The sequence below is a fragment of the Sinocyclocheilus rhinocerous genome, unplaced genomic scaffold, assembly GCF_001515625.1.
Source record: "Sinocyclocheilus rhinocerous isolate Xijiao unplaced genomic scaffold, SAMN03320098_v1.1 scaffold85, whole genome shotgun sequence".
Classification (NCBI taxonomy): domain Eukaryota; kingdom Metazoa; phylum Chordata; class Actinopteri; order Cypriniformes; family Cyprinidae; genus Sinocyclocheilus; species Sinocyclocheilus rhinocerous.
The window spans coordinates 2,997,966-3,014,636 of NW_015649998.1; the positions used below are offsets into that span (position 1 = coordinate 2,997,966).

The window sequence follows — 16,671 nt, forward strand, 5'->3', positions numbered from 1 at the left end:
CTTAAATTGGCTGATTTTTCAGGAAAGCAAGTCGAGAAGTAGAGTTAAACAACTATCACAATAATTCCCATAGACTATCCATCATATTAAGAAAGAATTAGTATTATTAAAGAACATAATAAAAGCATATTAATCAAAGACCACCATCTTCATATCAGTGCATCAATAATAATAAATAAGTCCACTGATCAGCAATACTGATGTGTTGTTCTGATGTATTCAGTCTGTTAAGTGTCATTCTATATTGTGTTAATCCAATTAAAATAGATTTTCTGCTAATTTAAGCACATAAAAATTTAAAAGCAATTAGTAACTTCATGCATTCTATTTTACCATGAACAATCTGTGAATGCAGTCCACTAAAACTAAAGACCGATAAAAGCAGAACTACAGTGTGGGCCATTCAGAACAAAGAGGAGACATTTCAACAGCAACCTCTTCAAGGTTACTGGATTGGACTTCATAAAATTGATGGATTCTGGACCCGAGTTGGAACATTAACATTATTTACAGCTTCTTTTGCCATGTCTGCCCATCTGTTTGCAGTTGTGCAGTTTTCAGAGCTGACAAGACCAATGGGGCACATAATGCATTGTTACCATTTGAAGGGCAACTTCTGCTACCAATCCACCTGTGAGTGCCTTAAGGGGCTGAATGACACTGGACTTTTATTCATTTATTTTTTTAGTCAGTGGTAGGTATACATTGTATTCTAATAAATTTCTAACATATTTAAGAATCAATTTGCTCTGATGTATCCTATAGATAGATAGATAGATAGATATAGATAGATATAGATAGATAGATAGATAGATAGATAGACAAAAAACTAATTTTAGGTTTTTTTCTGGTAAAAATTTATACAAAAGGATGTGATGAGGAGGGAAAAAGTGAAAATGTTGCGTTTACGTCAAAGATGTTCGTGTGTTATGTGTAGATTACATGATAGCATGGATAAAAGCAGAAAAAATAGACTGCACTTACAGGTATATCTACAGTATAGCCTACTATTTCCAGCTAACATGCTGTCACACCCTTGTGGTAAGAAAATAAAAGTACATTTGCCTGTGTGGCCTGATTCAACACTAACCACACCAACACAGGTGCTGGTAATGACTACTTTATATCGATCTGGGGTGCATTTCCCAAAAGCACTTTAGCCAGTATGGTCACAAGTTCCGCTGAACTCTCTTGCTAATGACAGAAATTGCAACCATAGTTGCTTTTAGGAAATGCACCCCTGATTGTTTAAAGGAACACTCCACTCTTTTTGAAAATGGGCTCATTTTCCAACTCCCCTAGAGTTAAACAGTTGAGTTTTACAGTTTTCTAATCCATTCAGCTGATCTCCGGGTCTGATGGTAGCACTTTTAGCTGTAGCTTAGCATAGATCATTGAATCTGATTAGACCGTTAGCATCTCGCTCAAAAATGACCAAAGAGTTTCTATATTTTTCCTATTTAAAACTTGACTCTTCTGTAGTTACATCGTGTACTAAGACCGACGGAAAATGAAAAGTTGCGATTTTTTCACGGAGATCAGCTGAATGGATTCGAAAACGGTAAAACTCAACTGTTTAACTCTAGGGGAGTTGGAAAACGAGCCCATTTTCAAAAATAGTGGAGTGTTCCTTTAAAGAGGAACAGGCATGTTTAGAGAGTAACTGTAGTTTGATCAGGTTTCCAGCCACTCACACACTTTCATTTGCGTACAGTTAACACTGAATAATTTTATCTGTTGAACACAGCTATGCATTGTTCACCACAAATACCAATCAGAACGTCAAGGTATATATATTAAAAAAAGAGTACAACAAGGTCAAATGAGTTGGTGTGAACTGAGAACTTGGAGTGAAGGGAAGTTTAATACATTTTTAAATTCTGTAATAGGTACATCAAGATTGAATTGGTTCTGACTGCAGGGAAAGAGAGACATGTGACATGTGATATTGCATTGTACGCAATGCAGAAAAAAGAGGAACACTAGGGGAATAGGAATATTTCTTCATGTTTAAAATGTGGCCCTAATGCTACATAATGTGGTAGACAATTAATAACAAATGTAGCCTAAGAGTATAAGAAAGTAGAAGACTGAGGAAAGCCAAGAGAATTCCTTACAAACTCTGCTGCTCTCTGTGCTGTCTCTAAGATGTGTGCTAATGTAGTTGACAATGTCATTTTTCTATAGAAGGCTGGAAGGTATATGCCACATCCCCATGCTGATGCAGGTGTTTTATGTCTTATGTCAACAATAGCCTACAGGTGCTATTCCCAACATTTTCAAAGTTTTCTTCAAAAACTAGTCATAACTTTTTAAAGTCAGTTACAAAAATGTAGATTGGCCCAATTTGAATCAGATAAGTACACAGTAAAATCCTGAGTAGCCTATTAAATTAACAAAACCAATAACATCCATCATCATTTAATAAATCACTTAATTATCTTGTTAATTTCAACACTGCTTCAGTGCTTTTAACACTCTTGTAGAGTGGGACCATATATGCTCTGAGCATTGTTAATTTAACATTCAGGATTTTGCTGTGTATAACTGATTACATCTTGGTTAACTAGCCTACTAGTTGGTCAAACTATTTCTTAATACTGTCTTAACATAGTGGCTATGTTTATGCAGCTGGCCCTTGATATTGCTTAGAACTTAAGTAGCCTACGTTTTCTAATTTCCATAGGGAATCAGCATGTGATAGAAATAAAATGAGTTGCCAACTTATGGAAGCAGATTAGACTCAATAATTCATTCAAAAAACATGATGCACACATGCGTATCCTAATTCACATGCATGAAACCCAAGTCACGTGCACGAAAAAAATATTGCGCCGCTAGCTTACACTGGTCACGTTAACGAGTGTGTCTAAACTAGAGACCTGCACTCCCGCGGGAGTACCACGGGACCCGCGGGACAACTCTTGATGGGCGAGTGTGGGTGCGGGCGGGAAGAGACTTGTGTGTGTGTGGGATGCGGGAGAATAAAATGATTCGCGGGACTCCCGCAAAATAGAAATGATCTAAACATAGTGTCTAAAACATATAAATTGTTATTTATCTGTTGCACTAAAGCAAAAAGAACAACTAATATTAACATTAAAATGATTAACGCGCAAGCTAGACATAGTTTCCATTTATAATGTAGCCAATCACAGACTCAGCTGTTGATTTCTGGAACGCAATGGCCAATCAGAGGTGATTAAGTTAGAATCTACTCACCGCAGTGCTGAAATTGCGTGCTCACGAAGTTTTAAGTAAGCATGCAAAGATAAAACAATACACTAGTGATGTTACATATGACACTGAAGCTTCAAAGCACGTATCGAGTACGCAGCGCAATTTCTCACGAAGCTCTGTGCCGCAGCGCGTATTGTTTTCAGAGAATCACGTGATCAACGAAAAATGGAGCCTCACTTTCTGTCCAATCACGTGCGCGTGTCGGATGTTCAAACTCTCAGATCTTACTTTTACGTAAGTTTTCATTCAGACTTATTCAATTAAATACCCAGTCATACAAGTAATACGAAGAATAAAATTTATTTCGGAAAAAATATATATTTGCCATATGAAATTCATATATGTGTGTGCATTATTCTTCTATTACATTACATCATATTGATTTTTGTACTGGCATTTAATGCCACAGTTTAATGGGTAAATTATTTTATCAGAGAGACAAATTCAACAAATAAACACACACACACACACACACACACACTATTAGGCTTTTATTTGTGCTCGTAACATGAGTTGATGGAATTTGTGGTCGCTGCTTTGGTCCGACGGAGCGTCTTTCACAGGCTTTTGGCTGCTATATTTCTTATTAACCACCAGATGGTGCTGTTTTTTACACTCTCTAAGCTTTGAATCTTTTCCCGAAACAGTCAGAGGAGAGCCTCAGTGCTTCATGAGGCTTCATTTGCCCATCACTACAATACACCTTTACAAGGCTAGTTACCTGAAATGAAACGATCAACTGCACAAACCTCTATTGAATCGTAACTCGAGCTGTGGTCTCGCGCTGATGACGTAACATCCAGGTAGGCACGCCCACAGCGGGTTATGATTGGTCGACTGACAATCTGATTGGCTATAAGAGTACGAGTGTCCCGCGTGGGAGGAGTTCGCTGCCAGGAAAGTCTCAAAAATACACACACAAATCCATGGCGATTCACATATTCACAGTCTATGATGAACTTGTGAATTTTAAACATTCAACATTTTTGTACACAGTTGTAGATCTGTGAATTGTGTTTTGCATTTGTGAAACGTATTTTATGAATAATCTTATTTTGTGCACGTGAATTGGTTTTTGTGAATTTTTTTTTTTTTTTCGTGCATGTGAATTGGGATACGCATGTGTGCATTGTGTCTTTTGCTTGAATTATTATTGAGTCTAATCTGCTTCCATACCCAACTCGCCTCGACTTCATCCACGGTGTACCGAAGTCTGCCACTAGGTGCCATTCTCCGCTCTCCTTGAACACCATTGTTGGGTGTTGAATGTGAAGCGAGGAGTTTTTCTCCTCCTCCAAACCTGTGATGAAGCCGTGTTCCAATGAAAGCAGGTGGAATTCCCCCTTTCAACCAATGGCGCTCTGCCCTCGCAACAATCCTTTCGAAAAGGATGTGTGGGCTCGGTTATGGCGCTGGCGTGAAGTTGTTGGAAACGGGCAAGCCCAGGAAGCAGGATTTTGGCACTACTGCACCACCTAAAGCTTAGGGCTGCCCGCTTGAATGGGAACAAGTGAGCAGACCATTCATATTTGCTCAAACGTACACCTTGGGAGCCACTTCAGCGACGTCGGATTGTGATTTCTACAAAAGTTGCTCTGTCAAAATCGAGCACGCATGAGAAATAAGAGTTACCACGGGCTAAAAAAAAAGGCATGGATCGCAAGAGTTAGACTGAGTTCTAACTCCCCTCGAGCGGTTTGTGTTTTTAACTGAGGAGAAGGACTAAAAGTGTTACCATGCCTGCCAAAACAAAGTACAATTTAGTCGATGATGGACACGATTTGCGGATTCCTTTACATAATGAGGAAGCATTCCAACATGGGATTAATTTCGAAGCAAAGGTTAGTTTCTTTTGACATGAAGATGTGTTTTTCAGCCTCGTGTTTTGTTTATGCTGCTGCGAATCCTGTTTCCAGTCCCAGGAAACATTTAAAGTTGTTTTGCCACTGTTGTTGCCACTTGTTTACATACCGTATTGTCAATTTAATTGAACGCGTCAATTCTGATACCACACTAAGCCCAATTTGTCAACAGGCGATCTAATACATTTAATCTCGTTGGCTTTGATTTCCAGTATATCGGTAGTCTGGATGTGGCTCGACCCAACAGCCGTGTGGAGATTGTTGCGGCCATGAGGCGGATAAGGGTGAGTTTTTATGGAACCAGTTTACTTTTACTGCTTCCTAAAGTCGAGTTAGCTTACAAAGTTTACAAATAGCAGTATTTATTCCTGTATTCGTTGGTATTCTAATAAAGCGCCACGACGTGACTATTCCACACGGGTGGTCTTTTCGTGCCTTGAGCAACAATCAAAATACAAAAGCAGGACAGATCAATGAGCAAATTGCTTACAAAATGAAAGGGTTGGATATTGATAGCCCTGTCAAAGTTGCTTTGATACACATACACCGGTTCTGTACGTTATGTCGCCTTTGGCAACCGCAGTGTTTGTGGGATTTTCATGTGTGTAAACAGAGAAGAGCTCTTTGAAGTGGGGGTCTTCTGTGTAAAGCACTTAAAGGGTCAGTTTTGGCGCCCACCAATCATACTGATAGGAAAGCACTGGCTTCCTGTGTGGCTAGACCCCCTTGATAAAGATGTCCTACATTGCTATCATGTTTTGTGTTTAAAGACATTTACTTGTTGGTAGATGGATTAGTTCATTTAAAGTCCTCATATGTAGACCGCTAGTGTTTACTGTTAATAATTGCTTAAATATTACTTAAAAACCATATATACATATTTTCCTATTTAGAATATGAGGAATGTTGAACAGTTGCATTTTGAGGGACAGTTTTATGCAATAATGTTGACAAAAGAGATCCTACTTGTTTGGTTTCAAGTCCCATTCACTGTAATTTATTTGGCAAGCAGATTCTCTGTATTGTTACGATCTATTGTTTATTGTTCACTGTTTGTTGCTATTGTGTACTTCTTTTACTAAATGTGCATCATGGCGTATGATAATATGTTCCAACATAGGACATTTCCATCAGTCCGAGGAGTCATGTAACATCTCTAGAATGCGGTTTGCAACTTTAGACTGGTAATGTGCATAAATAGCTAAATGTTTAAGTATAGTGTTAAATATAATTTTGGTGTCAGTGCTTTCTGTTCTCAGGTATTTCACTTTGTAGGATCATATGATGTGATATCTGTAAATGAAAGGATAACCTTTCAATGGCTGTCAGAAATAATTTCTGTTTAATCTGCATTTGATCTTAATTGCTATCACCCCAATAAAGGAACGTGGGATGAAGAGATCCAGTGATTTGTGAATATATTAGGTTTAACTTAAGTCGAATAAAGTAGAAGTGAAAATATTGAGGTGATATCAGGTGCCTCAGACATTTTGGTCAATAGTTACGGTAAACACACACACACACACACACACACACACACACTCACTCACTCTCTCTATTTGTGCAGGAAGGGGTGATTTAAAGTCCATTGGGGAATTAAAAGCTTGAAGCCTACAATCACTGGCAATTTTCACCACACCCAGATTCCATTTACCGAGTATAATAAGCTGGAGTTCGAAATGTTTATAGCCTGTTGTCATGTTTTATTTGGTGCAAAGAATGTTTGTTATTGTAATCATCTAATAATAGAGATATAAGTGTAAACATATGTATATATCCCTTATAACAGCTTCCCTTATGTCCTGAACAACAGTTTAGTTTTATAGTGGTTTGTTATTAGACTGCCAGTTTCTTAGCTTCACTTTATTTCCACATGAAGCTTTTTCGATTTGCTGTCTTTTTATTCTTGAGCATCACAATAAATGGCTTCAAAATCAACTTGGGCCCCAAGCCTTCCTTGACTTTAAGCCTCTGTAGCATCCAAGATGGAGATTCACTTAAGCAGCAGTTGCCGTTTGTTTTACACCAGTGTGTGACAAGTGCCTTCATTGAGGACTAAATTATTGGCCAACTTGAATGTTTACTCTAGCTTCATTGATTTACGAGATACCTAGCAGACACCTCGTAAGAAGGAACCTGATCATGACATAATCTTTGTGGAGATTATTAGCATTGAGTAGATGTTGCTGTCATATTTGGAAAGGGGAATATTTACGGTCTTGCAATCCTCCCGTAAAAGCTTTCAGACCCCAGCGCACTTTGCTCTTATTGCTGTGCCTCAAATTTATTGCATTATATATTGTTAGCTTTAAGATGGTCAAGCCTCACTCTTTGCAAAAATTGATGACCTGCACTTTAAAATGGCACCTTAATTAACTGACTGATTAAGTGATGTTATGAATGAGTTCTTTTGGGCTGAGATCCTTCCTCCAACATTGTGGAAGTGGAAATGTTGACTTCTAATTTATAGTTATGAATAGCTTTTTTATTTTTAAGGCTTTTTCTTCATTGATTCAAGCGAAAATTAGGTGATCTTGCCTTGCTGTGATTCACTGCTGTTATATCTGGTGGATACCAGTCCCAGCTGAACCCTGTCTGCAAAATGAATTGCCTTATGTTCATATGGCAGCATAATTAAGGACATTCCCTGAATCTGAATGTGACCATAGTGCCTCATTCTCCCAGTTGTGCACTCTTACCAAAGCCATATTCTCTTTAAAATAAAGGTTAAATACAATAGAAGAACCATTCTGACTTCCCCAAAGAACCTTTCAGTGAATAGTTCTTACAAGAACCACTTTTTTTAGTGTGAGGAACGTTTTAATCTGAAGAACCTATAAAGAACCTTTTGTGCAATCGAAAGGTTCCATGGATGTTAAAGGTTCTTAAAGGCCAATAAAGAAATGGTATTTTTAAAAGTGTACTTTTACTGGTTTCACAACGGATTTCTACTAGAGATGCACCGATCGATTGGCCAGGGTTCGGAATCGGCCGATTTTCCTCATGATCGGCCCGGATCGGTGATTGGCCGGTCAGTCTCACTTCTTTCCGATTTCGAGCCGATCCGTTTTGTTACCAGCGGCACGGGCAACAACGTCAGCCGCGCATTCTCGCTCTCTTCTCTCCGACGACCCCTTCTCTCTCACGTCTCATTCGCTCCGGTTAAATAGTGCTTGTATTGCGCATTATTTTAGTCATTCCCACAGGTTTTGCGCTTATACCAAACGCGCGCCCACCACCACTGATCTATATTAGTGGAGCGCACAATCCGCACTCAGTCTCAAACAGCTTGTGAGCCACAAATACCAAAATGAGTGGCTAATTGTGCTAAAACGTTCAACTACATAAAAAATTGTCAAAATGCCCGTCTTGGGCAGTTAAACACAGTCAGTTTTGGAACGTTAAATAGTTGAGAAAGAGAACGCATGTTGTGTAACAGTATATTGGGTCCGTGGATAAACTCTTAAAGGGACTGCAGTCCAATATTTATGCTGCTGTCTGTCATGTTAATCAAAGAACAAAAGACAAAGAAAATAATTTTCTGCTCTTGACTGAATACGTTTTATAACTTTAATGGTAAGCATTAATCTGTATTTAATTTTTACAATGAAGACTACAGAAATTAAAGTAATCAAATGTAAAATAACACTTGTGTTTTTTTTATGAAAATAAAACTTTGCGTTGAAGAAAAGTAGATTTTTGTTTGTATATGCTGTCAATTATAATTCTTAGAAAGAAAATCGGAATCAGCAAAAATCGGTATCGACAGATCACACTAACAAAAAATCGGATTCGGCCAAGAAAATTGCAATCTGTGCATCTCTAATTTCTACTCTACAGCGTTAGGAAGAGGGCTAAGGGTAACATTTGGGACAGGGCCAGTAACTCTGAAGTTGTCACTGAATAGATGTTTTTATGTTCTCCTTCATTTATCTCTGTTGAAGCAGAAAGGTCACAAAGAGTGTTCCAGGGACCATTATTGATTCTCCCTTTCTGTTCCCCTCCATCAAACACCTTTTGGAGGGAAAGTTTGGAGTTTATTCTAACTGTGGCTGCTGGTTAATGTATAACTTTGTTGTTTGAATTTAAATTCTCAATAAAACCAAAGTAGCGCCCGAAGTAGATATGGTTATGGTTATATAGTTATGATATTTCGATTAAACATGACAAGGTCAATTAATAATGGGGAAAAATGCATGGATAAATCATTCACAATAAGATCTATAAGATGCATTTAGAAAATAGGGTGAATTTTCATTTTATGGCAACTTTCAAAATGACTTTGTTACAATAGCTTTATTTGCCCATTTTCCTTGCTGCCACTTCACCCTTTTTAAAATTCAAAAAAACCTTTTTGTCCATCTGACTTAAACTGGATGACATTTTGACTGCACCGTACAGGATCCAGCCATAAGAGAGGCTGTTGGCCAGGATCCATTCTGTTGACGTGCCTCATTTTGTCTCTAAAGGGCCTCTTTGGATTTAGAAAAGCTCTCTATCCCCTCAAGAACTGAACATCCTCTGTGTAACATTGACTAGCATCAGAACAACAAAGCCATAGGATACTCAAGCCCGTCCCCTTCTTAACCATAGAAACGGAGAACAGTAAATTGACTCATAACTCTCTTCCTTTCTCCTTGGATTGTCTTTGCCTTGCGATCTGTTAGACGGATCGCTTTCACCCCCGTCAACCGCACAGCCAAAATTCATCTTAAAAACATGTTTTGTTTTTTTCCTTTTTAAATACACCCCTTGTTCTGAGACCTTTTATTGTAACAAATTAATATTCTGGCCTAATTTGATCCTCCTTTTTAATTAACGTCTCCAGTGACCCAGAGGTATATCTCATTCCTTGTGATTTTCTTTTCTTTTTCTTCTTTCTGTGAGGGTAAAAAAAAAAAGTCATTAAGCATCTCTGAGATAAATCCAGCAACCAGGTCCTGTTGCATATTGATGTTTTTATTTTTTTAGCCGAGGTCACCTTGATTAATAATGTCCTTGATGCTAAGAAATCACTTGATAAATTTAAATGCTTCAAGAAAACACCTTCACTTGATGTGGTTTATTCACGTTTAATGGCCACGGTGCAGCGCCCGCTGTAATCCATCAATAAACTCCACATCTATGGATCTTTATCAAATTTCTTTTTTTTTATTCATCCTGAGTTTTTACATTTTGTGTGAAAAATCGTTCTTCATCATAAAATATGCCCCACATTAAGACAACTCTCTAGAGTGGTTCAGTCACTATGAATGTCTTTGAACTGTGATTTAGTGCTGTGATACAACTTGCTTCTTTCTCCCTTTATAGCTCTCTTTCTAGTGTTGTGTTTAACCCACTTCATACCCTGGAGTGATTCAGTGTCAGCTGTTATTTTACTATAATTGTGAGATTTCTGTTTAAAATTTATATATTTTTTGGCTTATTTAATGTATTTTTTGATCTATGAATGCTCTAGCATTTTTAAAGCATTGTTAATTTAAATCTGGCAACCGTTTCATTTTACTGCCCTTGTATAATAGCCCGCTTTTTAAAATTAATTTCTCTATGGCCTATACCAGTTATTCTCAACCTTTTTGACTCAAAGGCCACCTGTTGTCCAACACAATATTTGAATAAAACTTTATAATAAAGGCTAAGCTATTTCTTGTATTTCAGCTGTAATTATGACAAAGTTGCTTGTTTTCCTTTTCTTTTTTATTAATAAAAACTAAGATAATTTCCAGTGATTTCAACAATATTATATTATATTTTATTGGGGGGGGGTGTTGGTGTTGAAATTAATGTCATGGAAAATTAGTATTAGTATAGTATTAGTATAGAACTCTATTAATCATTGCATAATTAACTATGAATGCTATTGGAGTCAGTTTGCTGTTGTTGAATTAGGTTGGCTGCATGCTCTAGAATTTCAAAATGGAAAAGATATCTCGTGTTCACGTCCAAAATTATTCTGCCAAGCAGTTTTGCCATGTGAATTATTGACCAAATGGACAATTGTGGCATAAAGCGTTCATGCCAGCCAGTGGGCCAGTGGTTACAACTCAATGCTCACAATGATGTGAATTTTCTCAGCCCATTGGTGCTGCTTCTCAAAAATAGAAAGCTAAAAAAATAGCCGTTTCCAAAGCCTCTGGTTTTACGGGCCAATTTTGGCCACCTTCATAGGCAAAACCGACATAGTGTTGGCTACAGGAATACTGCATTAATATGCATATTTTTAAAAGGCAAATGAACTGCCTTACTTGACTTGATGGATGTAAATTAATTAAACATAATCAGAAATGCCAAATATATATGTGGATTTTTGCCAAGTGTTCATTGGTATCATTACACTTTATTCTGAATGAAGTGCTGACAATCTGTCATTTAAATCAGGGGAAAGCCTTCTTTATTCTGCCGCAGTAATGAGCTGACAGTGAATATGTGAACGCAATCATACCAGTGCACATTGTCTTCTGTCTGAAGTCTTTCCAGGCCTATCATGTCAGAGTCCTTCTGTCTTTGGAGATACAAATTAGTTGCACTTGCTTTTAAAATATTGAAGCATTAATTGTCTGCATTGCTAGAACTCTAACTGTTTTAATAATTAGCCCGATATTTTTGTTTTTCCAATTCTTTGAGTCCTTCCTTCACATTCACAGCTTGAGTCATTACTGTGTTCCACATACCTTTGATTATTCTCCTAACAAGCTTCCATCTCCACTATTGATTTACAGACACTATCATGGCCTCATCAGCATAAAAAATCGTTGTCTCTTCTGTTGGTCTGCAGACTGAAAGCCTTCTTTCCAAGGGGGTGGTTTGCTCTAATATCTTTCAGCCCAATAAGTACCTACAAGTCAGACTTTCCCCTCCATTTATTGCATTTCTCACTATCTTTCTTGGCAGCCTGATATTTTTTATTCATGTGCTGGTTTTATATGAGGAGATTGTAGCTTTTGTGTAATGTGCAATGGTTAAACTGAGGCAATTGATTTGATGGTTGTTCATCATCTGAATAACGATGCATATTATTGTTAACAGGTCAATTGTGGAGTTATGCAGTGCTGGGATTGACATGCAGTTTATTCTAGAGTAGAGTTATGGAGTGGAGTGGGTTTGCTGCATTCAAGCCAGTTGGATAAATTAGCTTTTTGCTGTAGCGAATCAGCTCATGAGGAAATATGAATAATTAATCATAACACTGAGGGGTGTTACAGAGTATTTGTTAAATATAGCTAACGAAATATATATTGTGTGTTTGATTGGTCCAGACGCTACATTGCCTCATTTCACCTTGAAGGCGCCAGCCAACATCTGTTATACTAAATTATAATCTCTTATGATCAAGCCGAAAACAGTTGAATGTTTTGATGCACCTACTCATTTTGTTTTCCAGACTTTACAAAAATAAAGTCATCAAGAATAAAAATAGCACGCATAAAACAATATCAATTCTTAAATGCTAAGAATTAATTAGTCTAGCCTGTTTTGAGTTAATGAAGGAAACATTGTAGCGCACCTCCCAAACAATAAATCACAATAAGCTTTGTTACTTTTTGATATAAAACAGTCTCAGATTTCAAATTATGTCCATTTTATGGTATTTAAACAAATACCATTTTGGCGCTGTTTAATGTGGAGTGACAGATCACTATGGCGCCTCAGTTCAAGAGAAGAGGCAGTGTGAAGCATGTGCAAACTGATCATCTCCTCCTCTTTAATACCCGCTTCAGCACGAAATAAACATGAATGAACATCCGAAGTTATGTTAAAAGAAAGAGTATACTCCCACAAATCCATATTCTGTCTCATGTAATCGCTCAATCAGTGTTTCATCTGCGCAAAGACGCCAGTATAACAGCTTGTAAACAATGTCACATAGCGTTACATTTACCTCAGAAACAAACATATTCGGTGACCAAAAACTTTAGTCCTCTAGAAAAATTAACTCTATATAGGAGCATTTTGCTAAATATATGCACCATATAACATATTCATTATAATTTTTTACTGTTCTTCAATGTTTAATTTATGTATAAACAGCCACCATAAATGTTTATATTCCAAAAAAGAATTGGAGTAGATACTTATGTAATTGTAACTGTTATTAAAAACTTAATTGAGTGTAATTTAAGCGTTTGTACAAATCTGTTAATTTTAACCTTCAATATTGTAGTTATGTAGTGCCAACTGACTCTCATGTATATTTTTTCCTTGAGAAAATTTGGCATGCACTCTACCTGATAATGCTGATATATATCCAAAATATATTCTATATCGAATTGAATCGAATTGGAAATCGAATCAAATCGCAAGCTTGTGAATCAGAATCGAATAGAATTGTGAAATTTGTGTCAAAACCCAGCCCTACTTATTAGTACTTAAATCCACTTTTCAGATATGGTAACTTGTCATACGTATGTTGAGATATTTGTTATATATGAATTTGTTTGATTTACATTTAATAATCAAAAAGCATGTCTAATTAAACAAATTAACATAAATTTATTAAAGGTTTAACAAATATTACATGTTTAGAGCCCTATGAAATGTTTTATTTTTCCAACCTTATGTTTTATTGTAACCAAATTCTGTTTTAGCATGTCTAATTATTTGAAAGCATAAAACAAGTTTCATTTATTCTTACAATAGCCTTATGATTTTTTGCTCAGAAATTCTGTGTTGTGTATTTACATTTTTTTTAAGGCATAAAACATTCATTTAATCTATCTTTTAAGTAATGAAAATTAAACAAATTAAATTTTTGGGAAAATAAAGGTCATTTAATATTACAATTAAAACATTGAAGAAATATTGTATGCTTATTCCTTAAAAATATGGTTTTAATAATTCTGTAGTAGTGGTAGCAGCCTGTTACGTACATTCTACTCAACAATAGTAATATATTTCTGCCAATCCCCTCAAGTTAAACCGAACTTTTAATTTGACGGGTTGCAGTGAATACCTTTACATTTCTGTGTGTGTATGACATGATGATAGTTTTACTCAAATGAAACGGTCAAATGCTCATGAAGTGACTCTCAAAGCAGTTCTGGAGATGTTGTTCGTGTATGTGTGTGTGTGTGTGTGTGTGTGTGTGTGTGTGTCCGTGCGCGCGCATCGGGCGGAACTCCGCTGTGCGTGATACAGAGGGCGCGACCATAACGTAGAGACCGAAATGACATGCCGTTGTGTAAATAAGATAAATAACAAGGCTATTTAGTTTTCTTAATAAAATAACCTGTTCTATAGGAAAGGTAACTTTAAATGACTTCTGTTGTGATCTGGCGCTATAGAGAAAATATAATTAAATAAAATTAACTTGACCTTCAAGGGGGGCGGGGGGCGCCGTTGGGGGTGCGGGCCGCCCCCCTAATATAATGGCAGGGGAAACACTGCAATATTAGACTTATCATAAAACAACATTCAATTATTAAATAATCTTTTGGTTTTATCACCCACTCTTGCTCCATGGTCACATTATGAATAACTATATAATTGACTGTTTACATAAATGCAGTGTAACACTTAAAGTTCTCAATAACATGTTTTATTTTTTCCTTTTTTGTTGCGGTATCAACTATAACTCTCAAAACTAATTTCACTGGCATCATCTACTCACACACCTGCTAGGCAGATGAAGTGTGACTAAACTGCGTGTTGACGGGTCAATGCTGACTAGCAGTGCGAGGTGTAAATGTCTCTGTAGGTGGAACAGCTGGAACATCATGTTCAGCCGGAGACGGATTACAGCAGAAACAGCATCCACATCCAAACGCTCGGAGCAACAGCCGACGCTTTCCAGCAATAAACCGGAGACCGGTCAGGACTGACATTTCTGTGAGGGGCAGTAAACAAGATTGCAGCAGTTTGCCTCCACCTTTCAGCGTCAGAGGTTTTCCCCTGAAAAGCCTCCACATGGACTGCATCACGTGTGCGTCTGCCTCGCTCTCGCTCACATGGATGGCTGGATTAGTTTTCATCCGTCACAAGGGTGCAATGTGACATGTTGTTCAGAACAGCCTCCCTCCACCAGTGTGTCCCGACTATAAATACCCCCGACCGTCCTGACCTGCTGCCATTACATCACACACCTCTAGTAGGAGCACCCTCCTCCCTACACATGGCCTCATATATTTTGATAAAGCCAAAAATGGCAAAGCCCCAACAGGGCTGTTTTTCTCCCGTCCATGCATGTCGGCCATCTGTGTCCATTCAGCCCTGTCTGGATGACAGAAAACACACGGCATATAGTGCAAAACAAAAGACATGAGTGAGAACCAAGTCAAATATTTGAACAAAAGCAAACCATAAAGCTAAAAAAAACACCATAAATGGAAAATCAAAAGGACTCCAGAAAGCAGCCCATTACTCAATGCACCAAGCATTTAAAAGACACATACAGCTCAGATAAAGTCTAAAAACGCACTGTAGCATGTAAACATGGTATATGCGTGATATTCACACAGTATGTGTGTTTTTATAGAGCTATATCAGTGTTTGAGGCCTCATAATGAAATCCACTGAGTCATGCTAACACTAGCATCTCGGCTAACAAACAGACAGTCGTCTATAAAGCGCATAAAACTCTCCCCACAAGCGTTGATGCCCTCAAACCCCGTGTTGTGTTCAGTCTGAGGGGCTTGTGAGAGTGAATGAGTGAGGATGGACGCTAATGTAGTTGTTTATCTGCTTTATATCTGGGTCAGGGTGAATATGCTTTGTGTGTTCTCCTTTGTTTCAAACACTCTTCCCGTTTAAGCCAAAGTACAATCCTTAATAACGAAGACAATTATACACAACCAGAATGTCAATTCAGGGCAAATCAGTCAATATATTGAGGAAAATAAGACGGGGAGACGTTTTTAAAAGACGTTCATCAGTTCACTTGGTGATAAAGATACACCAACTAGTTGGGGTTTGAGTTTCCTGTACCTTATCTCAATCAACACACGAAATGAGACGAAATAAAACCGAAAACATCATCACAGGGAGTTAATTACTCGAGTAATGATTATATATAAACAGACTATTAACTTTATCCGAATAAACACTCAAATACAAGCAGCTAAACTGCAACAAACGGACTTATTTTTCATCTCAGCTATCCTGAAAGACAAAATCGGTTTAAATGCGAAACAAACAACGCGTTAATAATAAAACATGCGTGTTTAAACCTAAATCTGCCGTTTTCGTGTCACATTTCAGCTTTTAGTTTGAAAGGAACAACAGGCTAATTTTACTAGCTAACATGCTAGCATCAGCTAATAACCATATTTGGTTAAACTCCGCAAGTTCACCAAGTTCATCATTTTAGACTAACAGTTAACACATTAAAGGACATTATATCAACGAATAACTTTAATAAAAACGTATATTAGGCTTACTACTTAGTCATTTTACCGAAACGAGTCATCTTTTCCTATAACCTTAGCATGAGGTTTAAAGCGAAATGTAATGCGAAAAAAAGTGTCTTACTTGCCTTATCCGAGTAAAAAGAGAAGCTCCCACAATATAGAGACTTTGTATTACACCCTTGGCGACGGTCCGTGCTGTTAGTCCGCTGGTGTGTGTGTGTGTGTGT

General features: G+C 37.4%; 1 protein-coding gene across 2 annotated transcripts in view; it reads left to right on the forward strand.

Moving 5' to 3' along the window:
- Positions 1–4,437: 4,437 nt before the first annotated feature.
- LOC107711121 (carboxyl-terminal PDZ ligand of neuronal nitric oxide synthase protein-like) overlaps positions 4,438–16,671 on the forward strand; it is a 133,827-nt gene continuing 121,593 nt past the window's right edge. Inside the window, exons 1-2 of one of the 2 annotated variants that reach the window (XM_016516070.1) lie at positions 4,442–5,081; positions 5,315–5,386. In XM_016516070.1, the coding sequence (XP_016371556.1) occupies positions 4,977–5,081; positions 5,315–5,386 (177 nt within the window). In that variant the 5' untranslated portion in view covers positions 4,442–4,976. Of the gene's footprint in view, positions 5,082–5,314; positions 5,387–16,671 lie in introns of both variants that reach the window. The other variant, XM_016516071.1, reaches the window with a different exon arrangement.